This window comes from Haliotis rubra, unplaced genomic scaffold (assembly GCF_003918875.1).
Source record: "Haliotis rubra isolate DU_JTF1 unplaced genomic scaffold, ASM391887v1 Scf471, whole genome shotgun sequence".
NCBI lineage: Eukaryota > Metazoa > Mollusca > Gastropoda > Lepetellida > Haliotidae > Haliotis > Haliotis rubra.
Window position 1 is genome coordinate 738216 of NW_025767159.1, and position 27448 is coordinate 765663.

The window sequence follows — 27448 nt, forward strand, 5'->3', positions numbered from 1 at the left end:
CTATGTTGGTCAACTGTTTTGCAAAGTAAAATGTAGCATTTTTGGTGGTTTGGAGCTGTGCTGAACATCTGAAAACATTTGGCTGTTTCCAGGCAAATTAAGGCATGTATCCTGCTTGTAATCTGAGGGAATTGCTGTACTGAATAGGTATTTACTGAAACACACTGTGGTGCAGTTACTGCTCTACCGAGTGTACGTAGTGGAATGTGAAACACACTGTGGTGCAGTTACTGCTCTACTGAGTGTACATAGTGGAATGTGAAACACACTGTGGTGCAGTTATTGCTCTACTGAGAGTGTACATAGTGGAATGTGAAACACTGTGGTGCAGTTATTGCTCTACTGAGAGTGTACATAGTGGAATGTGAAACACACTGGTCTGTAGTGTATACAGAGCGCTGTAAATGATGACTTGATTGGATGTTTGTAGCCCATTGTGTTATGAAAAATTGAAGAGGTTCTTTAAATACTTTTATCTCAGATTGTTACACACATGATACTGAAATTTTGCATGTACAATCCTGTTAATTATGACCTCTGTGCAAATGATTGATTTTGAGGTTTCTGTTTTACTTTCTGGAAATGACTAAATATCTGAAAATCAATCACATTTAACATTTTCAGGTGTGAGTGATTATCAGGGTGATAGAGTCAAGTGGTTTTAAAACAACATGATCACCTGTCAGTGTGGTAGTTGTAGGTGGTATGTACTGCAGGTTGCACTGTAAATACTAAACATCCTGCTCATAGAACAGCATCAAGCATTCAGTAAGTGTCCCCACTGTACCCCAAAGGAGGCCATGCCTAGTAAATACTGCAGGACAGTGATGTTGAACACAGATCACTCAGCTGGCATGAGGGTCACAAGCTTCTTTTTTTTTCTCTCTTTAAATTCAGAATATGTATGTTCTCAAAGACACTGGAGATATATAGGAACGATACATGACTGATCCTTATGATGATTTCATAATTTCTTCAGATCAGTTGGACTTTTGTGGGTATTTTTGTAAAACAATTGGAAATTTAATTGTTTGATCAGCATTCTGGAAGTTGGTGAGTAGTGATAGCTTGATAACAAACAAGAAGTTGTTATCCATAATGCTTCATTACCAGTAATTGGTAATTGTTTTACATTAGAAGAAACAAAGCAAATACAGGAACCAATATCATAATACAGAACAATTGCAACAATGTCATACAGTAGTTATTGCAGTGTTAGAAACATTAAGACACTGATCATTTTGATGTCTGTATTTGTGCAGAAAAATATATGAATAGCACTTTTATGTTAAAATGTGACTTCACATGCAGGTTAGGTACAGTGTAATCATTTGCTGTTTGTATAGTTGAATGTAAGTTCATTGTTCCACACCACACTTAGCAGTGTTCCAACATGATATCGGCTGTGCACAGACAGCTGAATGTCCAGCTGACTGACTGACTGACTGTGTTGAAGACCATGTATCGTCAATCATGTATTGGTCTGGGAAGCTGACTTCCTGTCTGTACAGAAACATGAAGCAGCATGTTGTATTTCATAAGCAGATGTAAATGTTCAACAGTTTTGTATAAATATCAAAATAAAGATGTGTTTTGTAAATAATTTACTGCCTTGAACTTAATTTATTCTTACACACACGCGACCCCCACATATCAGAGGGTTGGTTCGTTGGTTTGTTTAACCTCACACTCAGCATTATTCCAGCTATATGGCGGCGGCCTGTAAATAATTGAGTCTGAACCATATCAGGGGGTAGGTTAGAAGTAGTAAAAAGAGCAAATACTGGTTTCCAGACAGACGTTTAACACTGCTGTACTGAGATCCATAAAGAAGTTATGGTCAACCAGATCCACTTTATTTCACATGACCACTGGACCCTCAAATTGAGAATTACAGTATGTGAGAAAATGATGTCATTAAAAGGTTTGTGATCTGACGTAAGATAAATGCAGGGCAACTTCCACTGATTGTATTTATGAGGTTTGTTCCTGTTTATAGAATGCTAAGGCAGCTTCTTGTCCATGCTCAATAACCATGACATTTGGAAAGGGTAGCCTTTAATTAAAGATTTTAGGTTACACACCAGATTATACAAGAATGAAAGAAACCAGCAGACAGCAAGATTGTGTCTAAGATGACCATTGCATGATGACTGCCAGGATCGGGCACTGGACTTACCTTTGCAAGGAGTTTGTTGTTGTAGCCTAAGCATATCTTTTACTTGTTACTACCAGCTGGCAAAGTGTGTTCAGTACCTGGTCGGTGTCTAACTAAAGTTTCTTTCTCGCCTTATCCAAGGACTACCACTAAACAAGTGGGACGTGTGTCTGACCACTCCTCATATGGATAATCTGACGGAGTGTGGAATGGAAAGCATCCCTGATGTGGGTAATGGTCTCCGTCCTGATCATTTGCAAGTCCAAGAGCACACTCAGACACACATGCTGAACTGAGCTATATGATGGCTGCTTGGACTGGAGATGTGTAACAAGGATTTAGTCTACTCTTTTGCCTCTTCACGCTAGCATAGGCCACTTAGAACCTATTCTAGACAGAATAAACCTGGTGTTTATTTAAAGATATGACATTTCTGATTGCATATCACTGTGACCTGAGGGTGTTAGATGAAGTTAAAGTGGCTGATCATGAATGATTGTCTGTTATCATTTTTCAGTTTTTTTAATCATAACTGAATTTTTCTAATTGACATCTTTTTATTCAACACACAAACTAATAATCAACTAGCACCACTCTCTCTTACATCGTATTTCCAATGATTCCATACACATTCACAATATATACATTATTAAATGTTAACAACCTAAGCCACTGTTATTTGACAAAGAATCACACAAGTAATGACTTAAATTTGAGATTCTGTAGAATCTATCCACCTGCAATTGTTTTCTTTCAACCACTGCAAGGTAAACATAGTGAACACACACCCACTGTTTATAAAATGAGAAAACAAACACTTCCATATCTTAAAAAGGAAACAACTTGATCAAATCTATTTGTGGTAATTGCAGGATATGATTACTTTCAAAAATATAAAGTGAAAATCTTGTAAATTAGACCTTAAGATTTGAGAAACCGTGTACATAAAACAAGTGTGAATGCCTGTTTCATACATGTGTCTTTAAGAGCCATGTTGTTTCAGGAGATTGCCTGCTATAACTAAACGCTGTATTTCACTAGTGCCTTCATATATCTCTGTGATCCTTGCATCTCGATAGTGTCGCTCGGCGGGCATGTCGGTCACGTAACCCATGCCTCCCAGGATCTGGATGCTCTGTAACAAAGTGTGCATACAATGAAATCAATGACAGTGACCCTTTCTTGCATTAACACAGTGTCTTTCCTTGACACTCACGGTATGTTGCTTTTACGGGATCACTGAAGGTGAGGGGAGGTGAAATTGGGTTTTACGTCATGCTGGAGAATATTTCGCTCATATGACGTGCATGCGTGTGTATGTGTAGGTGCGGCTGCTTGTACTAGCCCAGACTGAAGCTGGTTTTATAGTGCTAGCCCACTGAGATACCATGCCGCAGTGAAGCATGAATACCCCACTCAGACACATTATACTGACTCCCAAGTTGACGAGTCCTTCTTGTACCCACTAATGCCGAGCACCAGGCAGGTACCAACAAGTACCATATTTTAATGTCTTTTGGTATGACGTGGCCGGGGATCGAACCCACAACCTTCCACTCTCCGGGCGGATGCTCTAACCGCTACACCATGGAGGCGGTCACAGGATCACTGAACATTAGCAGAGTACAATAACATATGTAACCAACATGGCACCACTTTGTTAACTCAGGCTTGCTGATGACCTGTTTGAGAAACATGCAAACTAATTCATATAACTTCAGTAGTTTCTCAGAAACAATTTCACACTATGTACTCTAGTGCACAGAAGCATGGGCAAATAAAACTCTACAAATTAAATATTTTTGAGAATATTGTAGCCATTGAAAAGTGAGCAAATGGACAAACAACAGACAGAGGGACAAACTGTGTTCCAAAATCCCCTGCTCCACCTTGTGGTGTGGAGAAATACACAGTCCAAGATCTATGTTACAAAGTCGGACAAAGAGCAGAAACGCATAAATAATGAAGAGAGTTTTAGGGACGTCAGTTTCTTTATTATGAGGAACACAACGTTTTGGAGTATTTTCTTACTCCTTCATCAGTTGATTGAATGGTATGAGGCAGAGGGCATATATATATGTACATGTAAGAACAACAAAAGTAATAAGACAACTGGAGGCATAACAAGGTAAGCCAACAGGTAACTGGCAATGATTGGCAAAGGACAAATGGAAGCCAACACGTTACAAAGATAATGACTGGTATCTAATGTAAAGTGTCCGGGGAATGAGTGTTAATGTGAGCCAGCAACAGTACATACCTGATGGGCAGCAAATGTAGCAGCTTCTGACGCTGCCAACTTAGCCATGGCTGCTTCCTGAAATTCATCATTAAGCATATAACAAGGCTAAAACCAGATGTCACATGAACTCCTATCTCTCAGCTTGGTCAAGACTACGCAAAATGTCTAATGCCATGCCATCTTCATGTTGGATACATCACTATACCATGCATGACTGTACAATGTCAGCACTTTAAAGATCATATCTTATCAATGATTGTTGTTTATTGTTTCAATAACTTTTGCTCATTTCATTGTATCGATTTTCAGTGTTAGGTACTATGAAGGTAATTCTAAGAATACTACATCTAATATATCACTGGCTGTCATCGTGCTATAAAATCTTCAGATTTTGAACAGTATTTCTCCTCAAAGTTAACTATCTAAAATCAGCCAGTGCCCAAAGGTTCTTGTGCAAGCACAAAGCGGGAAACCTCATTTATATGATGTATTCTAAGATGCCTAGCGGTTAGAACAATCGAAAAAAACAAACATTATCAGACAATAAAGGTAGAGTTTTTTGATGACATAACAATTGAATGATGTTATCCTGTCACTGCGCCATTCTAGCGTGCCCCCTCGTAATCAGACCATTTTACATTACGTCACAATGTAAGCGACGTCACGATGCAAGTCAGTTGTCATCGCCTCGTACGGCCTCCTACTGTAAACTACTCTGTTGCATCCCGCTTCTTGGTTTGCAGTTGCTTCACACAGCTAACATCACTGGTGGAAACATTACGTTTATGTTTTACAATGGTTAAAATGTGTCAATTCGACTCACAAGTTTTCAGCGACACGGTAACGTGCAATCGTGGAATGTCGCTTTACTACTCAGCTTCTTACGTTGGTAGTAGAAATGCGACGTTCATATTGCCCCATATGGTTTACGTTAATGAAATAATTCAGAGAAAATATTTAATCCGAACGTAAACCGTCATCAAACTGTTATCATTTGTTTTTTTCTGGTAACGTTCGTCTTAACGTAGGGGGGCAGACTCAACAATAGAACAGTGCGCCAGTTAGCCCTGTGCGAGGATTCTTAATTTAGGTCACCGACACCGTCGTTTGTTTTCTGCCTTAAATTAATCGTAATTAAGAAAGTATTAAATTTAGCATCTTAGAAGGAAATGCAGTTCACTCTACCACCACTCGGACGCAAGCGTCCTCGTACTTGAACTATAATAGTTCAGGGCGAAAGTGTGTTTTATTACACTATACATGGTGGTAGAGCGAACTGTATTTCTTAAATACAAATAGAATATTTGCAGGAATTGGGAGCAGTTAGCTGCAAGCAGTGTTGTGGTCTATCATCTGTTGCTGAGAAATATGTCCTTTTGCTATGGGCCTCTTGATAAATAACTACTACAAACTACCGGCAGCCAGTCAGCATGAGGTTGCATTTCAGGTTAGTTAAGAGAACCCCAGACATACACAAGCTAGTGACCACTGCAGTCATATTGGGTTACTCTGGGGCCTGATGCGTAAACAACAACCATCCTACTGGGTCACAAGAGAAGATCATTATGGAAGACACCTTTGGGGCCTTACTATCAAATACATCATCATTCAAAACTTCAGGTATTTTCAACTATTAACAGGTCAGTTGACTTAATACATGTCTGTATTAGAAGCCTCTCTCTATCTTTTCTCTACTTAATGAATGGGGCCAGTTGAAATAAGATAAAGAGATCAGATAAACAAAATGGACTTACCATGGTAAATGCCTTTCCTGAGTCCTTCAGCATAGCAGCTTTCCATGTGAGCAGTCTGGCACTCTCGAGCCTCGTCTGCATGTCAGCCAGTTTTATCTGAAATAAGTTCAAGCTTCATTATATCAGCTGTAAGGTTCTTGCTGTTTAAGTCAGATCGCCAAGTGTAAATACTATCCAATGTCTATCTGAAACTGCATGCAAACATTATGTGTACCTGTGTGTGTGTGTCTACTTATCCTGGCAATAAGCAAACACAGACCTGTCAGTGACCTCATATGTCAAATTGAGTGTATTACCCACAGATTTAAGGATTATCTGTACAAAAGAATCTAGAGTGTCAACCTTTGTGTAACTCTGTGTTGACTGTTGGTCATTCCATATAAATATTACCTATAGTCTTATTTCTGTAATAAATGTAGGAAATGATTTGTCAATCAAAGATCAACCTATTGTTGTGACATGCTCCACTCATGGTGACATCCCTTATAAAGGGTTGTATGGCTTCACAAATACAACACTGCTACTCTGTAGCTCCACTGAGTTATGTTGAACTTCTAGCAGCAATGTTTGTTGACAAGCAGCACTTACAGTCAATTATGTGTGAAGCTCTAAAGTCATGTGACATTCAGCCATCATTTCATCAAGTGTTTTTTACAAGCATTTAAACATCTATAATATTGATTGTGGCTTTAAGGATGATAAGAATTAAACGTATTCTGCAATGTCAACATCACTTCAATATTTCCATGCTTTCGACAATCCTCATAAAATTCTGGAAATCTGGCTTTGTGGTTTCAGAGAAGAACATATGCTAATTTGTTTACCATTTTTAGAAATACATGCCATGTATTACTTTCACTGAAATGAACCAGTTTAAATCCCCTTACAACAGATCATACCAATGTTTAAAATTTCACACTGAATTCTAAAAAGTTCACGTTTTTGTTACGTACTAAAAAGAATCACTGCACAGTTGCTAACTAAGAGGAGTTCTATGCATTCTTAAACAAGCCTTAATTAAAGGTCACATGCAACTTTGCAGATTCTGATACCTTTCGGTATGGACTTACAGTAACAAATGATCAAAAATGCAAATTCAACTTATAAAGTTGAAATATAATGCGATGAAAACACCCCAGCGAAATCGGAGTTCAAAGAATGCACTAAATTCACCCCAGTCTGCCTGCCTGTCTGCTAATGACAATATGCAATACACAACTTCGATCACTGACCAGATGCAATTTGAACTTAACACCTACCAGGCTATATACCATAAACAAAACGCATTGATTTATGGCTCGTGCACCCAAGTTCGGTCTCTGTCACATGATGTAATTACACAGACAGGCAGGTGTGATTTTGTACACGACATGTTATGATGTCTGTTGATTGCAAAATGTTATACACAAAAAATGAGCATGTATTTACAAAACCCAACATCTCCATACACACACAAAGAGTATCGGAAAATGAATGAGCCAATGAAAGTCTTTGTTACACTTAAGTGCACGGCCGCCCGCTCTGACTGAGTTCGGTATCCTGGGTGCTTCGTTTCGAGTGAAGTAAACCCAAGTACAAAATATTGCACTTTTGATTTGCGATTGTACGCTCATAATTTTGTTATTTGTATTTTCATAATCAGCAATGTATAAATAAGTGATAATTGTGTTTTAATTATGTTTGTTTTTTGGGTTGCATGTGACCTTTAACTATCCACAATGTTCCTAAATCAGATAACAGTTTCTTCACCTCCTCAGTCTGGCAGTTTCAGAGAAGATGTCTAAAGAGCCATATCTGCATTTTGAGAGAATATATAGACTTTACAGTACATATTCAGTTGAACTGGCTTTGGAGTGGTCACAAAAAGAGTTTTCTTTATCTTCCATGGTAACCATATTGTTAGTTTCCTTCTTTCACTAAAATTCCAGCTATAGGATGGCTTTCTGTCTGGACCAGACAATTAAGTGATTGAAACATTTAGACATCATCACTGCTGGGAACTACACAAAACATCAACAGATATACAATCCCCATGCATTCCCCTTCCTGGTATAGAACATTGCCCTCAACCAAACAGAATATCTGACAACACAGAATAACCAAATGTATTGCATTACATGTGGATGAACCAGTCCTAAGTATGTGCATTACTGATGTTGTCTATGGTGTACCTCCTCAATGATTGAATGCAGCATCTCCATTTCAAATGTGGGTATAAGTAACAAGGTCAACAATGGACATGACATTTCTTTGATCTTGGAGGGGGTCACTGGGAAATACATGGAATAACATTGCCAGGTTTGTAATGTAACGGTGTGTAAATAAATGTGTCCTTTTAATGTGTTACATTTCATTATTTTAAACTTAGGTATAAAACTTCATCATTACCAAACTGGCCTGTGTTAACACTAACACTTGCACTGTTTTACTTACTCACTGGTAAGCTATTGCAGCAGCTAGCTTGGGGTCTATTGTTAAGGTTAAGTGATCTGTGTCAGGTTCAATCTCCACATTGGCCTGTTGTCAAGGTTCCTATTGTTTCATAGATTTTCAGCTTCTCGTCATATTTAAAGCTTTCTACTGCCTTCACTTGTGGCAGTCTACATCTTTCTCCTTGAGAATCACAGTACAAAACCAGCACATTATGGGGTAAGTTAAATTAGATGTTTTAGTATTATATGTATACTAGGGCTATCAGGATTTAGGGTGTTAGTTTACATGTTTTAAGGAATAGTGTTTTATCATAGTTAGTGTAGGTTAGTTGTTTGTCTATAAAAATATGCATACTTTGTATTTTAGACAAATATATGATGTATTGTGTACCAGTACACTAGTATACGGGTATGAGCATATTTGTACAGTAAGGTATTTTATACCACCATGATGCTATCATTTGTATCATGTATATACGTATCATGTCTATGTATGTGTATTATATAGCTATTTTATGATTGGTGTGATACAGTAATGTGTATCATGCATGTTTAGCATAAGGTTTAGTTTATATATGCATATTTATGTGTATATTAGGGCCAATAAGATAACTACATTTATCATACAATGGATAGTGTTCTCGGCAGGATAAAGCCAACGGATATTTTCGGTATCTGTTGGGGTCATATACGGATCTCGATGCAAATTAGAGAGGTCATATGCAAATTTCAGGGACTACTTTCACAGTGTAAACAAACATGGCGTCAACGGTCGGCGGTCGTGTCCGGATTAACGGCTGTGATTACGGTACTGTCAGTGCTTTGATCCCAGAAAATTCATTCATGGTTTTGATAGATGGAGTAGATTACGAAGCGAAGATAGAAATTCAACATCAGTTCCCCGACCGACTGTCAGTGAGAGAACGGTGCACAGTGTCACGCTAACATTAAAGCGTATTTGGTTGTTCAAAAGGTTAATTGAAGGTTTCTGAAGTTCCACGCGAGTTTGTTGTTATTTTTCAAACATAAGCTAAGATTTGTTGACAACAATACGTGCTTTAGCATAAAAGCTTTCTGGGAACTAGATGACCGCTGAGTGATCAGGAGAAAATTATGTCACCGGGCTTGTGACGTAACGTATTACTCCGCACATATTTGTGACATCATAGACATTCCACGAAGTTTAGTTTCATGATTTGTGGCATTTGAAATCACATTTTTTAAAATTATAAAGCGAAAATGACATTGTATGATAAATAGGTTATCACACTCGTGTGTTTTGGGATGGTTAATATCCTGCATTAGGAATAAACACTATGTATTGAGCTCGCCAAGGCTCACTAAATACAATGATTATTCCTAATGCAGGATATTAACCATCCCAAAACACACGAGTGTGATAACCTATATGTATTTATGTGTACGCTAATGTCGCTTATGATGTATATCTGCATATACTAGCAGTATCAGATGTTTTAGTAGCTGTTGGCCTATTCTGCCTGCATCCCTGAGACGAGGTCAGGTATTGTTTCTAGAATGTGATTGTAAATTATTAGTAATTATAGTTGTCCTATATATGTGAGTGATAATTAGAGTACATGTCTGTGCTTATATCTGGATGATTGGCAGTTATTATTTAAGTAGTTATAGTATAGTGGCATGGTAACTTATATTAATGTGATTGAATGTATAACACGATATGTAGGAAACATTTCTGCCCGTAAACTCGAACTAACCTGTAGAGGTTTCAGATTCTTTGAATATCTTCCTCCTTGGGGTACTTATAAGCATTTAAATGTCCATTTAAAATCCTTACGACAGTTGTAACAATATTTGAATAAAAATATTTACAAAACAAAAACTACGTTTTGTCTTGTGAGACCACCCTTACAGGGCCTTCCGGCCCCCTACAGCCAAGAGCAGGTAACTCTAGACCGTAACCTCGTACCTCACTTTCCATGCTGAACAACGTCAGACAGAATGTGGGGAGGTGGGGCGTACCCCAAGGAGGAATATATTCAAAGAATCTGAAACCTCTACAGGTTAGTTCGATTCTTTTTTATATATTCCTCCTTGGGGTACTTATAAGCATAAGACAGACTCCTAAAGACGGAGCTAAGGAGTGGCATTCTGTCTGCAGAAAACACCCCCGACAAGAAGTGGAATTTCCCAAGCTAAATATAGCAGAAAAAGCTCACTTACCCGGTCACGTGTCCACCATAGCCAATCAGGCGGGGGCATGAGCCAGGGTCAGGGTCGAACATATTATAATTGCCCAGCGAAACCTCGCTAATGCAAACAAACGAGATAAACCCTCCCTCCCTCCCGTAATCAATCGGAAGCGAAGATAAGGGGTCCCGCAATAAGCCGCCAGAAACGAAATGCCTTAATATATATATTAAGCAAAGTTTCCAAGGCCAGTAAGTCTAGAGCAGAATGCAAAAGACATGGGAATAAAAAACATCACCACATAAAACCCGTCACCAAGGGGATATGTAAACAAGAATTTTAAAACCCAACACCAGTGTTAAAAATCGGCATATAATGGTTCACATAATAAAATCCTCGAAAGCTCAATCGGCTAGAGAGGTGGAACCATGCCCACTGGAGAGAACTGACTGACCGAACCGAGCACGCTCACTGGAGAGTCTGTCAAGTTGGTAATGACGGATGAACGTACTCGGACGGCTCCAAATAGCCGCGGAGCAGATCTCCTCAATGGCAGGGCTGCAGCGTAAGCTTTCGATGTAGCAACTGCCCTAACCGAATGAGCTTTCAACCCTACAGGCGGGATACGCCCTGTTTGAGTATAGCTCATATGTATGGCAGAGACAAGCCACCGAGAAATGGTTTGCTTGGTCGCCGGAAGACCAGCCTGAACCCCGCCATAACTACAAAACAATTGGTTACCCTTACGGGTACCCCTTGTTCGTTTGATATAAGCCTTAAGGGTCTTACGGACATCTAAGACGTGAGCACGTCGTAGAGAGGTACCGGGCAGGGGAAGGCTGAGTGAAAGCTGGGAGCTCAATAGGCGCTGTCACATGGAAGGGACTATCCTTCTTAGGACGGTAAGTATCAGGCAGCCGTATGCTAACTCTGTCTTTGTGAAAAACAGTAAGCGCGGGATCGGCCGACATTGCGTGAATATCGCCAACCCGCCTGCCTGAAGTCACCGCCACAAGAAACGCCGTCTTCCACGTCAACAGCTGGAGTGAAAGAGCCGACAGATTGTGAAACAGTGGACCGGACAGCCAATCAAGAACGATTGACAAGTCCCACGGGGGACTAATCCGCCGGACAACCGGACGGATTCTGTCCACGCCTGCTAAAAAGCGCTGTACAAGAGGGTGCTGCCCCAAGAGAGCACCGTCAACAGGAATATGAAATGCAGAAATAGCCGTAGAATATCCTCGAACAGTTGAAGCCGCTAAATAAAACATAAAACAGAGACTAAATCTGTAGAAAAGGGATCAAGAATCCCCCTGTTGACACCCCAGCGCGAATAACAGGCCCATCTATCCTCATATTGAAAGTTTGTCGAATCCCTCCGCGAATCCAGAATTGTGTCTGCAACTGGTGCAGGAATTCCGCTGGCACGGAGGCGATCCGTGACAGCGGCCAAGCCACCCACTGAATCCTGGGATTCGGGTGGGGCGCTCCCTTCTGGGATAGGAGGTCCGGTCGAAAAGGTAATAGAACAGGAGGCTGAGCCAGAAACCTGAGAATTACCGGAAACCAACTTTGTGCCGACCAAAGGGGTGCCAGAAGCACAAGTAGCCGAGCTGGTTGTGCGGTCAGCTGAGACAGGACCCTGGAAATCAGTGGTATCGGGGGGAACGCCCACAGTACCCTGTCCGTCCAATCTAGCTGAAAGGCGTCGTTGGCTAGCGCTCTCGGATCCGGAATCCGAGAGCAAAACACAGGAATCTGGTTCGTCACCCCAGACGCAAACAGATCCACCTGGAACGACCCGAACAACTGGGAGATAATCCCGAATATCTCCCGGTCGAGCATCCACTCGTGTGGGGCTAGTATACGCCGTGAGAGTGCATCTGCATGGACGTTGTCTACCCCCGGGAGATAAACAGGCAAAACCCGAATGTTGAACTGATCGCACCACAGTAGAAACTGCCACGCCTCCTGAAGGAGTGACGAAGACACTGTGCCGCCTTGCTTGAGAATGTAAGACATGGCCGTTTGATTGTCCATTTCTAGACGAACCACACGGCCCTGAACAAACACCCGAAAGCTCTCGAACACCCTGCGGACTGCTCTCAGTTCTAACACATTGATGTGTAGGCTGACTTCCGGCTCCGACCAGAGGCAGGAGACTGAGTGCTCGCCCAGGGATTAGCATAAGTTTGGTGAACACCCTTGGCGCCGTGGAGATGCCGAAGGGGAGCACACAAAACTGGTAGCACGTCCCGTCGAAGGAGAACCGGAGGTACTTCTTGAACTCGGGGTGCATTGGAACATGGAGGTATGCGTCTTTGAGATCGATTGACGTAAGCCAATCCCCTGACCTGAGTGTCTCCATCCTGAAAGACGGCACCTCCCCTCCGTCCTGTTTGGTCACTAGGAAGTAGGTGGAGTAAAACCCCTCTCCTTGCTGACCCACAGGAACCACCTCGATGGCTGCCTTGTTCAGTAAGGACTGAACTTCGGCACGGAGTACGTCCGCCTTGTCTCGGGAAGTCGGCACAGGAGTGTGCCGAACCCCGGAGAAGGACGGAGGATCTCGCCTCCACTGTGGCAAATGGCCATCCCTGAGCGTGGACAGGACCCAGGGATTTGTGGTGGCTGCCTCCCACTCCCGAAGGAATAGGGACAACCGGCCGCCGACAGGGACGTTTGGCATGAGGCAGTGCACCCCCACAGTCGGCAAGTCTCCGCTTGCGTGAGTGGGGGGCAATAAGGGCTCTGGGGAAGGAATCAGCGGGAAGCCGGGGCTGGCTTTCCCCTGCCCCGAAAAGGCTGCTGCGACTGAGCAGACCTGCCCTTGCCTCTTGGGCGCTTGCTCCGCTTGGACTGCAAAGGGGCAGTCCACTTTGCAGCTTCCTTTGCCGGGGCAGAAGGATAAGCGGAAGCGAGCGGGTAAGGCCGTTGGCGAGGAACGGAGGGCTGCTCCAACAAAGGCATAGAGTCTTTGAAGGTAGACACGGCCTCCGCGGCCTCCCGTAAAACCTGCAATGCCCCAGGGAAAAGGGAAGACCCCATGGTATAAGGCAAAGACAGGAGCGTCTGTTGCGTGGCCGGCGAATACCGCGCCACGGACAACCACAGGCGGCGCAAGCCCATAACGGCACCCATCATCTGGCTGGCACAGCACCGAATAGTATCCTGAGCCAGATGAGAGTGGACACCCGTTAGCTGACGCGCGAGCGCTTTAATCCACCAGCTGTCCCTGCAAAGCAGACAGGTAGGCTGAGTGGACGGCCACTTTTAATTGCTGGGCTGCGCACCGGTAGCACTCCTCGAAGGACCGATACGCAGAACTCAGCGTAAGTGAATTGTTAGGAAAAGGGGGAAGGCGCCTGCCCTGCCTGGCCGAGGCCAGGGAAGACGAGGACGATCCCCCTAGAGTGACAGAAGCGAAGACGCACTCGTCCACCACTGGCGGCTCAAACAGCCCCTCCTCTCCCAACTGGTACGACTTGCCGACGTCGGGCAAATCAAACCGCGTGCAGGCACCAGTCAAGAGAGGATTGACCACTTCACTCACCAGTGATGGCAGAATGCTGAGGCGTGCTTCGGCGACCCGGCTAGGTGCGAAAGCTTCCCCCGGGAGCCGAAACTCCGCGGGATCGGGCGCCTGTACGGTAACGGCCACCTGAGGCAGGACTTCGGCGATCTTATCCCGAACCTGCCGCAGGGACGAGCCAAAGGAGTACGGAACTCCCACCTCCGACTCCTCCCTCCCTTCATCATCCTCCATATCAATTTCGGTACAATCCTCGGCTGCCGTACTCTCATACTCCTGAGAGACCGCCGAGGATACACCAGAGGCTGAACAAGAAAGACTCAAAAGGTCGAGAGGCGCCAGAGGGAATGAGTCGCCCTGCCGGGTGGAACCCACGCCAGGTCACCGAGGCGCCCGAGAGGAACCTGCCGCGACAGGTTTCCCGGGCAACCCAGACTGGCTGCCAGGCGCCGAGGTATCCCCGAGCTGGTCGGCGCCTAGGCAACCGCCAGTCAGGGCACCAGGCGAAGACAGGTGTAACCCTGCATCGCCGGCGCCAGTCGCCTGTGACGGACCTGAGCGTGAAGCTAGGTCGCCACTAGGCGCCGAGGGCGCGCTATCCCCACGGCCTAAGCCGGGATCAAGCTGCCCGGGGGGAGGCGCGTTCTCCGAGCCGAAGTTCGGGCCGCAGCCAACCCCCCAGATGTGTCCGATCCACCCCCGACGACTGGCGCGCTGAGCTCCTTACGGAACCCAGCCAACGCCGTATCGATCAGGGATTTCACTGACGACATCTGTTCCTGAAAAAGAGCAGTTAATGAGGCAACAGGGACAACGGGTGCCGATACAACAGGGGTGTGTTGGAAACAGATACAGGGGCAGGTTGAGATACAGAAGTTTTTTCAGACAAAGCCTCCTTGGTAACTTTAGCCCTTTTGGGAGCCGGTTCCGTATGGGAAGCGGTTCCCGCAGACCCCTTTTTTTTACTGTGTGAACGTTTGGACGGGGGATCCTGAGCCCAGATATCACCCCCTGCCCGAAGCAGGTTGCTGTAGAACAGCTTGTCTACCTGCCTGGACTTAATGGTTTTAGGCGTGAAAATCTCAGACGCCGGACACCCCTCTTCTTCATGATCAGTCTGCATGAGACATCTCAAACACACCTCGTGCGTATCCCTCACGGGAATGGCAGCGAGGCACGATGTACAGGATTTAAACTGCAACAAGTAAAAACCTGTGCAGCAATCTACCCCATACATACATACATATATGAAAAAACATGCATGGGCGACAAACGTAGCATGCAGTTGACAATAACAAGCAATACGCACTGCAACATAACTAACAATTACGACTTTTAGAGTAAGATAGAAATGCCAGCAGCGGAAACAATGCCCTACATGTAACAACATATAGATAAAAATTACTATAACCACACGTAACATTGAAAAACCACATGGGAAGCCAATGAACAGTGAGGCTAGCGAAGGGACCTGTCCGCCATCTTGACACGCACTCGGCGAGCCGACCGCGACAGGTACCAAGTTACGACTAGAAATTATGAATGAAAAAGTTCAGAACAAGTCTCCAAATCGCCCATGCAGGGAAAAAAGAGAACCATACATACAGTAGCTGTTTCTGAGACACTCATATTCGTGTTGGGAAATTTAAAACTTCTTGGAAGTGGACCCAAGTCTTGCCAGTAAACGACAGCATGGAAAGTGAGGTACGAGGTTACGGTCTAGAGTTACCTGCTCTTGGCTGTAGGGGGCCGGAAGGCCCTGTAAGGGTGGTCTCACAAGACAAAACGTAGTTTTTGTTTTGTAAATATTTTTATTCAAATATTGTTACAACTGTCGTAGGGATTTTAAATGGACATTTAAATGCTTATAAGTACCCCAAGGAGGAATATATAAAAAAGAAACCGTTTTCTTTTTTATCATTCTATGCCTAAGAATAGATGGTTTTTATAGAAAGCCTACCCTAAACCTAACATTATGCTAAATTTAACCCAAAAGTTTGGGCTAAACCTAAATCCCTAGAAATAATCATTATAAATAGAATACATTTCAAGCGGTGGTTACGGGCTGAACTCTTACCGATATGTATTGCATATATGAGAGACATATATTAATTGATGTATATTTTGTTATAGTTCAGTTATATGGACTCAAAGCTAACTGGGGATCTCCATATCCCACACTACCAGTTATGGAATAAATCCCTGAAAACCTCCACAAGTATTCGTCTTCATTGAGCTACCATCTACAAATACCTCTGTAACAGTAATGACCTCCCCTGACTAGACAGGATCCAGAGAATTAACCAGACTATGCCCCACACCACAGTGAAAGAGAGTCAACTGCCAACTGGCATCCATAGAAGCAGAGCATAGGTACACACTGGACTTAAACATTCCCAACTGTAGTCAGTGGCCAACCACGGCAACAGCTCCAGCCACAAGTGAAAAGTGAGTGAGTGAGTTTAGCAGCACTCAGCAATATTTCAGCTATATGGCGACGGTCTGGACCAGACAATCCAGTGAGCAACAGCATGAGCATCGATCTGCACAGTTGGGAACCGATGACCACAGTGAAAAGCTAAGCTCCCATTTAGGACCCGCTTTTGTCACCGGAACGAGGGGGCAATGGGGTAACCTTGTTGTTAAAGCATTCGCTTGTCACACCAAAGACCTGGGTTCAATTCCCTACATCGGAACAATGTGTGAAGCCCATTTCTGGTGTCCCCCGCCGTAAAAGCGATGTAAAGCTAAACTCACTCACTGGAACGAGGTAAGGTTGAAAACCTTAGGTGGTGGCTTAAGAAGCAGCAGAGTGTGTGTGTAAGTGGGCTTCAGACATTGTACACATGCTAATCTGCCACAAGCTTCTTCTGTAACAATTGGTTGTAGAGCTGCCAGTTGTCTTGAAGTTGCCTATGACACAAGCAGATCATCAGGCATCTGTGATGATACACTCTGTGACCTGAGACATTGGAAAGAGAGATTCTGCCAAATTCCTGTGACTCTCATGACAATGGATCTTGAGCTCAATGTGGAGTTAGGTTGAGCCATGGGTGGCCCATTGTTGTCCAACTTGGTCAACCACTGGTTGCCCCTGAATGTAATCATCCTACAACTTCCTGCTGCAGCTACACGAACTGGGGACTAGTGCCAGACAGTCGACAGCAGCTGATGTTTTTTCTCTTGCATGTTCCCCTTGACAAACATGCCACTGACTGGTGCGTAATCTGTAAATGAATGCTCCCAACAAGGAAGCATGATTATCCCCCTTGGCATGCAATATGGTGCGAAAGGTTAAGATGTAAACTCATCACACTCCGTCTCCCATTGTTTTTTCCTAGGTCACCGAGAGAAAATAACAACAAAATTAAACAACAAAATATGGCCTCAGAAGTAGTACAGAACACTGTCCTAACCTAAATCTGAAGTGACAATTGAAAACTCTGCAATACGTTGTGTTTCTCTGCTGTCACGTGTATTGCCTCAGTGTGTGTCAACTATTTTCACTAATACTGAATTGTTTGACAATCTGTATGTCGTGGCAGTTTATATTTGGAGTATTCTGGCTACATACACTACTGATGATAACGTTCAGTGAACATATTCTGAACTTAACACTGAAAATTATGTGTCAAACTGACTTTTGATAGTGAGTTCCTGCTACGTAGAAATTAACTATGGTGATCTGTGAGAGCCAAAACTCGTTTACAAATTGTATTGGTAGACACCAGTGAACTGCTTACAATTAAACATGCGTCTGATTCCTGAAGATGTACAACAAGTACAGCAACCTCAAGACATTCGTGTTCCAAACAATATTCCCCAACCACAGAAACTTGACTTGAAAGGCAACCTAAACATTAATTTCAGACAATTTGAGCGCATGTGGGACAACTATGAACTTGCAGCACGTTGCACAAACAACTCTGATGCATGTAGATCTGCTACATCACTGACATGTATAGGGTCAGAAGCACTTGATACAGTGAATGGACTTCATTTTGATAATGATGGGGATAGACAGAATGTTGACAAAATTCTGGAGAACGGTATACCGTCAGTCTTAGAGATCAAGAGCAATTTGAATCTGCAGATTCCTATGTTGCTACACTCCATACTCTGGTAAAATCCTCTAACTTGAAGAGTCACTTATCAGGGATAAGATGGTCATGAGAATCCGTGACAATGCAACAAGAAAAGTTAGAAACGACTACTACAGAATACAAAACTTGAAAGACTGCATTGATACATGTCGTTTACATGAAACTGCAGCAAGAAGGTTAAATCTGTCAGGTCTTGAAGATGTCCAGACCATGCAAACATCAAGAGCCAACAACAACAACCCAGACATGAATGGTGATTGCAAGGACCAACTATCTCCACAATCTGAAGAGCTACTTCAGTGGAAATTGTGTGGTAAAAGGCATGTGCTTGGTAGGAAACCCTGTCCAGCATGGGATAAACTTGTAAAAAGTGCAAGCGGCAGAATAATTTGCACCTCGTGTCCAGGAGTCTTTGATAAGAAATCTAAACACAAGGTCTCCATGCTTGAGGATGAATCTGATTGTGAATTCTGTGAACACAGAGGGTGATAAACTTGTAAAACACCAGTATCCAAAGAAACAATTCGTAAAAATGCTCATGAATAATCACCTTCAGAAGCACATGGTTGTTCAGACTCAGTTAATGACAGCATATAGTCTTCAAAGCAAAGGTGTGTTCAGACTGGGAAGAGAAAGCTTACAATTGTCTTTGGAATGGAATGATTTCAGCAATTTGTCTATGGTAGGAAAGTAGTTTTTCGAATCTGATCACAAAAATTTGGAGTCTATACTGCGGAAAAGTCTCCACAGTGCTCCCAAGCATCTGCAACGCATGATGTTACGTCTATAGAAATGAGTTTCACGCTGTCTACGGGAAAGGAACTGAAATGTTCTTACCACATCAGACAAAAAATGGAGATGTTCTGAATATTGACTCTCGATGTCCTACTGCCATTGAAACTGAAACAGTCAACATGGCTGAGTACCTGTTCATATCAGACCAAAGCCTTGCTCAAATTCAGAAATCAACTTGAGACGATACCTCTATGATCTCACTAAAGCGACTGATCCAGTAAGGGTGGCCGCCTTTAACAGAAGATGACCCAAACTGTATTAGAGTTTACTTTCCGTTTCCAGATGAACTGTTAGCCCAAAACGGCATCATAGGTGAACTAGTGGTCATCGCAGTGAGTATTACACTGAACATTATGGATCAAATACCCTCCAGCCATATTGAATTACATGGCTGTCTGCAAAGATCAAGAGAACTTGTGTATTGGCCGAACATGGGATCTCATCGCACTGCATATTTCAGAAAGTGTGCCACTTGCAACACTTTTCAACAAGATCAGAGAAATGAACCACTCATCAGCCATGAGATACCTTACTGTCCATGGAAGATTCTCGGAAGTGACCTGATCGAGTTTGACAACAAGGACTACCTAATCACTGTTAATTATTACTCTGACTTCTGAAGTTGACAGACAGAGAAAAGACCTCCAGAGATCATCAAGAAGATAAAAGCACATTTGGCAAGGCATGGGATTCAAGACCAAGGCCCACTTGCACAGAGCAATCTTAGTTATTCCAGACCAGATCGTGACAGACAAACAGCCCACCTTTTAACTCTGATGCATTCAGGAAATATTCTGAGCAGTGTTATAGTCCGTTTGGCTCAAAATCAGCCAGGTGACAGATGGAGACAGCACAGCACAGGTTAATGAATCAATAACTTGGTGGGCACTTGTGCACGTGCTTCTCGAACACCTGGATGTCCCTTTCTCTGCACTCCTCCCTCGTAACAAATAGTGAACTGTGTCAAAATTTTAATGATAGTTTGTTAAACAACTTTTTTAATTTTAGGACATAAATTCTGCAAACAAACCACAGAGTTGGTCTGATGTTTTGATTATGATCAGCGTTTCATTGAGTATTATATGTTTTTAAGTTTTCGAGTTGCATTGCAATTCATCGGTCCGCTTTTGATCCACACATAACACATAACATCCTCTCCACAAAACCCACAGTCTAATGGTAAAGTACAGAGAACTGAGAAAACTGCAAAGCAACTGCTTAGTCGAGACTGATGTCTATTTATCATTGTTAGACTGGAGAAATGTTTTTTTTCAACCGAAGGAATCAGAACTTTCATCAGTTCTGATACGTTTTGGTCGTTGAACTAAAACTCCACCTCCCATTGCAAAGAGACTGTCACAGCCTAAAACAGTGTAAACATACCTGAAAGACTTGCAGGTAGGAAATAGCAGCTGAGTACTACAACTGTAGTACTGCACAGCTAAACAACTGCACAACTCTCACAGCTAAAGGAAGGTGAGGTAAGGTGAAATTGGGTTTAACGTCGTGCTTGAGAATATTTCGCTCATATGACGACATGCATGCGTGTGTATGTGTATGTGCGGCTGCTTGTACTAGCCCAGACTGAAGCTGGTTTTATAGTGCTAGCCCACAGAGATACCATGCCGCAGTGAAGCATGAACATCCCACTCAGACACATCATACAGACTCTGAGCCGACCAGTCCTTGTTGTACCCACTAATGCCAAGCGCCAGGCAGGGACCAACAAGTATCATATTTTAACGTCTTTTGGTATGACGCGGTCGGGGGATCGAACCCGCAACCTTCCGTTCTCGAGGTGGACGCTCTAACCACTACACCACGGAGGCAGTCCAAGACCAAAGACGTTAAACTAGATGGTTTATCCCATAAATATCAATAGAGACAATCCTCTACAGGAGTTTGCACATACAGTTTGTAACCAGAAACAGACCATCCACTACTACTAGCAGTCCAAAAACATTACTTACAGACCATGAGCATAATCAAGACAAAATCTTAATGTTCAACAATTACCAATTCTCAGAAAACGAAAGTGCAGCAAGAACTGACAATGAAAACAGCACCATGATTCTTAATAACCTCAAAGGTAATCTTGATCAGGTATGGACATAGCACCAACAGTAAATATGGTTGGCATATGTTATATTTGGGATTACACTTTCTCAGTAAAGTACAGATTCTAGTACTTTTAGGGGGTTGAGTCCCATCAGGGATTCGAACCCACACCCTCAGAGTCAGGCACCTAAATGCCAGCACACAAAGTCAGACGTGGAAGCCGCGGTGGCTGAGCGGTCTAGGCGTCTGACTTTGTGTGCTGGCGATTAGGTGCCTGACTCTGAGGGTGTGGGTTCGAATCCTGGATGGGAGTCAACCCCAATAAAGTACTAGAATCTGTACTTTACTGAGAAAGTGTAATACCAAATATAACATATCTTACATTTGATCACTTTCTAAAATGGCATTGTGTATTTCAAATATGGTTGGGTTTGCAAGGAAAAATGTGAACTATGCATCAAGACTGGTACCACTAATCTTTGGGAACCATTTTCTATTTATTTTGTGACCTTGACCATTGCCATTACTGCATGTGCCAACATAATTCCCAGTTACAGGATATTTTCCTTTGTCAAAAGTATTTCTGGCATATGCAAGACACAAGAACCAATATGATGCTGCTGCACTAATCCTCAAAGGTGACATATGGCAAAAATATTGCTGAGTGCAACTAAACTCACTCAGACATTTCATGTGGAAGGATTTCCATAAGGAAATACGTAAATGTAATGTTTCATGATTGAGGTACCCATGCATACATGTGATAATGTCAAAATAATGTTTCAGAAGAACTAAAATGATGACCATGCCTTTTTACTTATCTTGCCCAAAACCTTTTTCAAGGAAAATGAATCAAAAGCAATGACCTTGATGTTCGACCTTCAAAAGACATGTCAAGGACAATTAGATCAAATATGTAAACATATCAAAAGACAATGGACAATTGTAACAATCATAATGAAGTCCCATTTCACAGAGCTGCTAACTGTTCTTGAAGACCAATGAAAATCTTGTGTCTCAATGTTCAACAGCACAGGAGTCTACACACAGTACATTGGGGAACAGGGGCACACACCAGTACATCATCATAACAGTTACAATATGGTTTGTCTGTTCCTCCAAACAAAAACTATGCTGTTGCTCCAAGATAATATTACAAATCATGAACTGTTCATTCATTATATTACAATGATTGATAAACTTGTTACTATTTCAAAGATTTTGTTCTTTGTGGGTAAGGATGTAAAAGATGGTAACAGAAAGACTCACCTGGATCGTTTGAAGCTTTGATATTGGTTGTCCGAAGGATATCCTCTTCGTGGAGTATTCAATGGCACAATCCAGGGCAGCCTTAAATGGACAGAAGAATATCTCTACATTACAAGAATGCTGTGTTATGTGTACCTGTAAGGTCCAGAAGGAAATGCTTCCTGGATGACACTGCCTAGCTGATTATGGACTTGATGAAAACAGGGAGAAGCCAGATTTGTAGGATCACTGCTCTGGTGTAACCTTTAACAGTGCTGATAAATCACACCCAAAGCCATTACTACAATATCTGCATAGGCTTCACATACACAAGTGGAATAAAAGATGTCACTGAGGTCAGCCACAGATCACCATTACAAGGACCTTAGCAATACCTTCAACTTTGACACAGTACCTGACCAATACCCAGAGCTTGTCCAGCTATACCTATTCTGCCAGCATCCAATGTTTCCTGAAATAAACCAGTGACTCAAGCAAAAACATATGAAAACACAAACAAATCTGTTTATAGATCAAACATGCTGGTCAACAGATTGTACATGTCCCAACACTTTCAGGAAATGCCTACTTCATCATGTTCATCCCAACATCAGTTAAGCTATGGCTTGGTTTCTGCAAACACGGTGCAGTTTAATATCCACCTTGATAATATACAATGAGTTATAAAACATATCAAAGTAATTAACTAATCTCTAAATTCAAAATAGATATTCACATACCTCTGAACTCTAATTATGAGACATTTCAATCCATTTACGATACTTACAAAGAAATAGTTGTAACAGATAAAGACAAAAATACTTTAGTAAAGAAAATTTACAACTATTTCTTAACAATATAGTGGCAAACACCTGTTTGTCAATAGTACTGGAATCTATATCGAAATGTTGCATTCACGAAATGAAGTTGGTATCCCTAACATCTATCATTATTATACTTCCTAACTTGCCCCCCAGAGTAATTTTGCACTGTATTTTGTAACAAAACATTAGAATATGTAAGATGGACATATAACTGATAACAGAAGAGATGGCAGAACTTGCTCAGGCCATTTAACCTTTTTTCACACTATTCGTAGATCATATTGAAATTATAACAGGAACACCTGAGTAAGGTGAGATTCTCCCATCAGTCCCCACCGCTAACACTGCTACAGTATATATGTACAATTCGGCACCTACCATTGCTATCTTGAATCCATAGCCTGCTTCACCAAGGAGGTATTCTTTAGGGATGTGACAGTCATCAAAGATGAGGTTGCAAGTTGATGATGCTCGTATGCCCAGCTTGTCTTCTTTCTTGCCCAGAGACAACCCGTCAACTGGTTTTGGCACGAGGAAGGCACTTATACCCTGCAAATATCACAAAATATCAGCCCTGTGACACTTTGTACAAGCAGGTGTGACGTGTCTCTCCAGCTTTAGGATGTTACCTGTCCAAACACTGACAGGAAGAAATTCTTTTTTCACCCACAAACCTACTGCACACTACTTAAGCTTGGAATAAGGTCACTTTCTCCATAAATGAAGTTCCAATTTCTAGTGTAAGGAATATGTTTATCTTGGCATGTTGTTTAGTGGGATGGGAATACTTTCAAACTTCATCTCCCTCTATCTGGTAATTTCAGGGAAGTTGACCATTCTCAGTGCTACAACTTTGCACTGTTAGAGGATGGGAGGGTTGTAGCTAACTAAAGTTCAAAGGTAGGACAACTCACATGAATTTCAAGACATTTCTGGCACTAACTTGATGGTTTACAGTGTCAGATACTGTCCCAGCTTACCTTGTGTTTGAGCTGTTTATCAGTGGTAGCAAACACCTGCAACATAACACAACAAGTCAGTCTCACAAAAGGTACAATTACATGCATTGTTAGTAAACTTACCTCTGGATTACTGTAAAATGAGAAATTTTCCCGCCTATAAAATTTTGAGACCAGTTCTGCGACGTGTTATATTTACGAGAGGCACCCATATACACAAAAATAACTCAAACTGCAACTACGCCAGAAATCACTTGTCATCTTTGATGTTCTCGCTGCGCACCGATGCGAGTCATTCCTCAACTTGTTAAAACAACGTAACTTCCTCGTCAAGTTCGTTCCGGCTGGCTGCACCGGCGAGACAGCCATGAAAGCTCAGTTCACGCAGTGGTACGCTGACAGCTTGACAAAGAACTTGAAGGACAAGACCAACAAACCTGTAATTTTTCAAGTAAAATTGATATTTTTATACTTATCCTGACTCATGATCTTTTGCTTATCTCCATTTCCCTTGCGAATGGTAGTGGAACACTTGAATCCCTTGAAGTTCCCGAAGCGGACGTAAATATACACTCACCCACGAGTTACCTCCCTTTTGCCCTTTCCCGCGCAAACAGTCATGTGACCAGCCTTACTTGTCACTCTTTCCTGATTTTCTGCCCATGCTGTGAAATCCGAAGTGTTTCCAGCGGGGAGGTTGGGAGGGCTTCTCGTCATGAGACAGGATAAGTATAAAAATATCAATTTTACTTGAAAAATTACACATTTTTTCTTATCCTGACTCATAATCTTTTGCTTATAGAATCCAACGGATTGGTGGTGGGTCAAGCCACTTTGTGGATTCATCAGCTGTCCTTAGATACGTCCTGTATCCCCCCCATGGGAACTGTGAAAGGGCATTTCCGTGATCCTATTCTTCCAACTTCCGTTGTAACTCAGGGGGACCACTTTCTTGTCTTACTTCCATCTCAGACAAGTTGAATCATCTTGATTCATGTGGCTTAAGATATACTAGTATCTTCTTTTTACTAGATATCTATAACAACCCATAGATTATGATAAGGTCTTTATCATAAATGAGTTGCGACCCCCTTAATGTACAGGTAAGATCTTTACCCTAGCAGGGTCTTTAATCACTCATGCTAGTCTGTCCTAGACTGTGCGCATGGACTTTCAAACTAATACTTTCCCTTAGTAAAAGTTATCAACAAGTCAACGTGATAAAGGGTGAGATTTTCCAACTCAGCGCTTTTGAAGAACCTGTATGCCATCGTCCAGACCTCGATGCTGCAGATAGGTGCCAATAGGCTTGGTTATTCGTACGAATAATCATAGAGCCGACGATATTCCAAACGGTAGGACGTTCCATTGGAAGTGCTAACCTCTTATTGCAGTGATGATACATCATTCTTCCCCTTATATATGCAGGCGATCTGTGTTGATCAGCATACATCGAAGTGTTGTCTACTTATAGCAAGGCTGGCTTCAGTGTAGCATCGCAGGGGACAGGTACTCATACCGACTTTTATCAGCGACAACTGCCAAATAAACATCGTTTATCCTGCTGTCAAGGCTAGAAATCTATTAGATTCCCATGATGATATCAGGCTGTACTATTTCCAAGGCTGTCGATGAAGTATTCCCCCTTACCACGGGTTTGTTTACAAGTCAGTAAACTTGCTGGAGCCTGCTCTGTCCGTAAGAGGCGTTGTCTGACATGGACCAATCACCTGCTCTGTCCGTAAGAGGAGTTGTCTGACATGGACCAATCAGCTTCCAAGCATGACATCACCGGTGTTGTAGCAAGTTGGCCTCCCTAAAATCTGATGCAATTAGTTGGTTGAGTAAAAGCGCACGTAATTCTACGCCGCTCATATAAACCTCTTGAATAAGGGTTGCTCCAAGTGTAAAATCTTGTTCAGTGATATAAATCATGTATTCCCATTATGGATAATATAAGCCAGCATGACGAAGGATGCTGTCGAGACGTTTGTCTGTATGGATCTTGAAGAAATACCGATGTTGAATCTAGTTGATGGGATATAAAATCCTAATCCCCACACTGAGTGATGAAAGTTAATAATATCATCTGTACGTCCGTTCAAGTATTCTTGAAGACGTTGTAAACCTTAAGCCCTTTACAAAGGTCACCTTGAGGTTCTCCAGTACTTGAGATATCAGCTGATCAGCGTATATGCAGTACGTCTCTGATGGGTTAGAGTGAGTGAGTGAACGACAATATCCGTAGGCCATCTGCAACCCGGTATACGACCTCAGCATCCGTGTAGATGAAAGGATTCCTTTCATCAAGTAGGTTGTCGTCCGAAACTGAACCTATACAGGTATAAGGTTTGTGCAGGTTGTAGAGTTGTGCAGGCTGTAAACTGTAGAGATCGCACATGTTGTAGATCTTTTTGTTGAGTTATAAACTCTGACAAACCATCCGTTTTCATCATTGCTTCGTACTTTATTCAGCCGTATGGTAATAGAGTCGACGTCAACATCCTGCCTGTTGATCTAAGGGTTCCGGAACCCTGTAGATGTCTGCGTTGCTGATATCTGCCTGTAGATCTGAGAGTTCGCGAACCTTGGAGATGTCTGCGTTGCTGATATCTGCCTGTTGATCTGAGAGTTCGCGAACCCTGTAGATGTCTGCGTTGCTGATATCTGCCTGTAGATCTGAGAGCTCGCGAACCCTGGAGATGTCTGCGTTACTGATATCTTTATCAGCCGTGACTTGTGATGACTTCCTCACCCGATCCATGGCACATCTATAGATATAAGACAAATATTGATTAAATTGTAGATTTGATAAATCAACACAATAAGTATAGCACAAGCTGTAAGAACATGGTTTGATGCACGAAGGGCATTGGGGCAGAGGATCAGCCACGGATAACCTGTGCCTGCAACACTGCAAGATTTCATGAAATGTAAACAAAGTTACATTACGATGAAATTATGACACAAATACAAATAATTTTTACAATTTTTTTACATATAAGACATAGTAGTTATTGCCAAATCCATACACAGCGTAATTTTGAAGAATAGGACCTTTATAAAAAGGATATAATGCCGTATACGGGACTCCAGTGCTCGCCCAACCATCCACTTGGGCGAAAAGGGAGAGAGTGACAAGTAAGGCTGGTCACATGATTGCGCGGGAAA

At 42.5% G+C, this 27448-nt stretch overlaps 1 protein-coding gene across 2 annotated transcripts in view; it reads right to left on the minus strand.

Moving 5' to 3' along the window:
- Positions 1-2695: 2695 nt before the first annotated feature.
- The window catches only part of LOC124290705 (short-chain specific acyl-CoA dehydrogenase, mitochondrial-like), a 48199-nt gene continuing 23446 nt past the window's right edge, over positions 2696-27448 (minus strand). For both annotated transcript variants that reach the window (XM_046727510.1, XM_046727509.1), the window contains exons 6-12: positions 24299-24334; positions 23697-23867; positions 22910-22966; positions 22516-22596; positions 6155-6250; positions 4419-4475; positions 2696-3293 (exon numbers count right to left, since the gene is read on the minus strand). In XM_046727510.1, the coding sequence (XP_046583466.1) occupies positions 3141-3293; positions 4419-4475; positions 6155-6250; positions 22516-22596; positions 22910-22966; positions 23697-23867; positions 24299-24334 (651 nt within the window). In that variant the 3' untranslated portion in view covers positions 2696-3140. The remainder of the gene's footprint in view (positions 3294-4418; positions 4476-6154; positions 6251-22515; positions 22597-22909; positions 22967-23696; positions 23868-24298; positions 24335-27448) is intronic.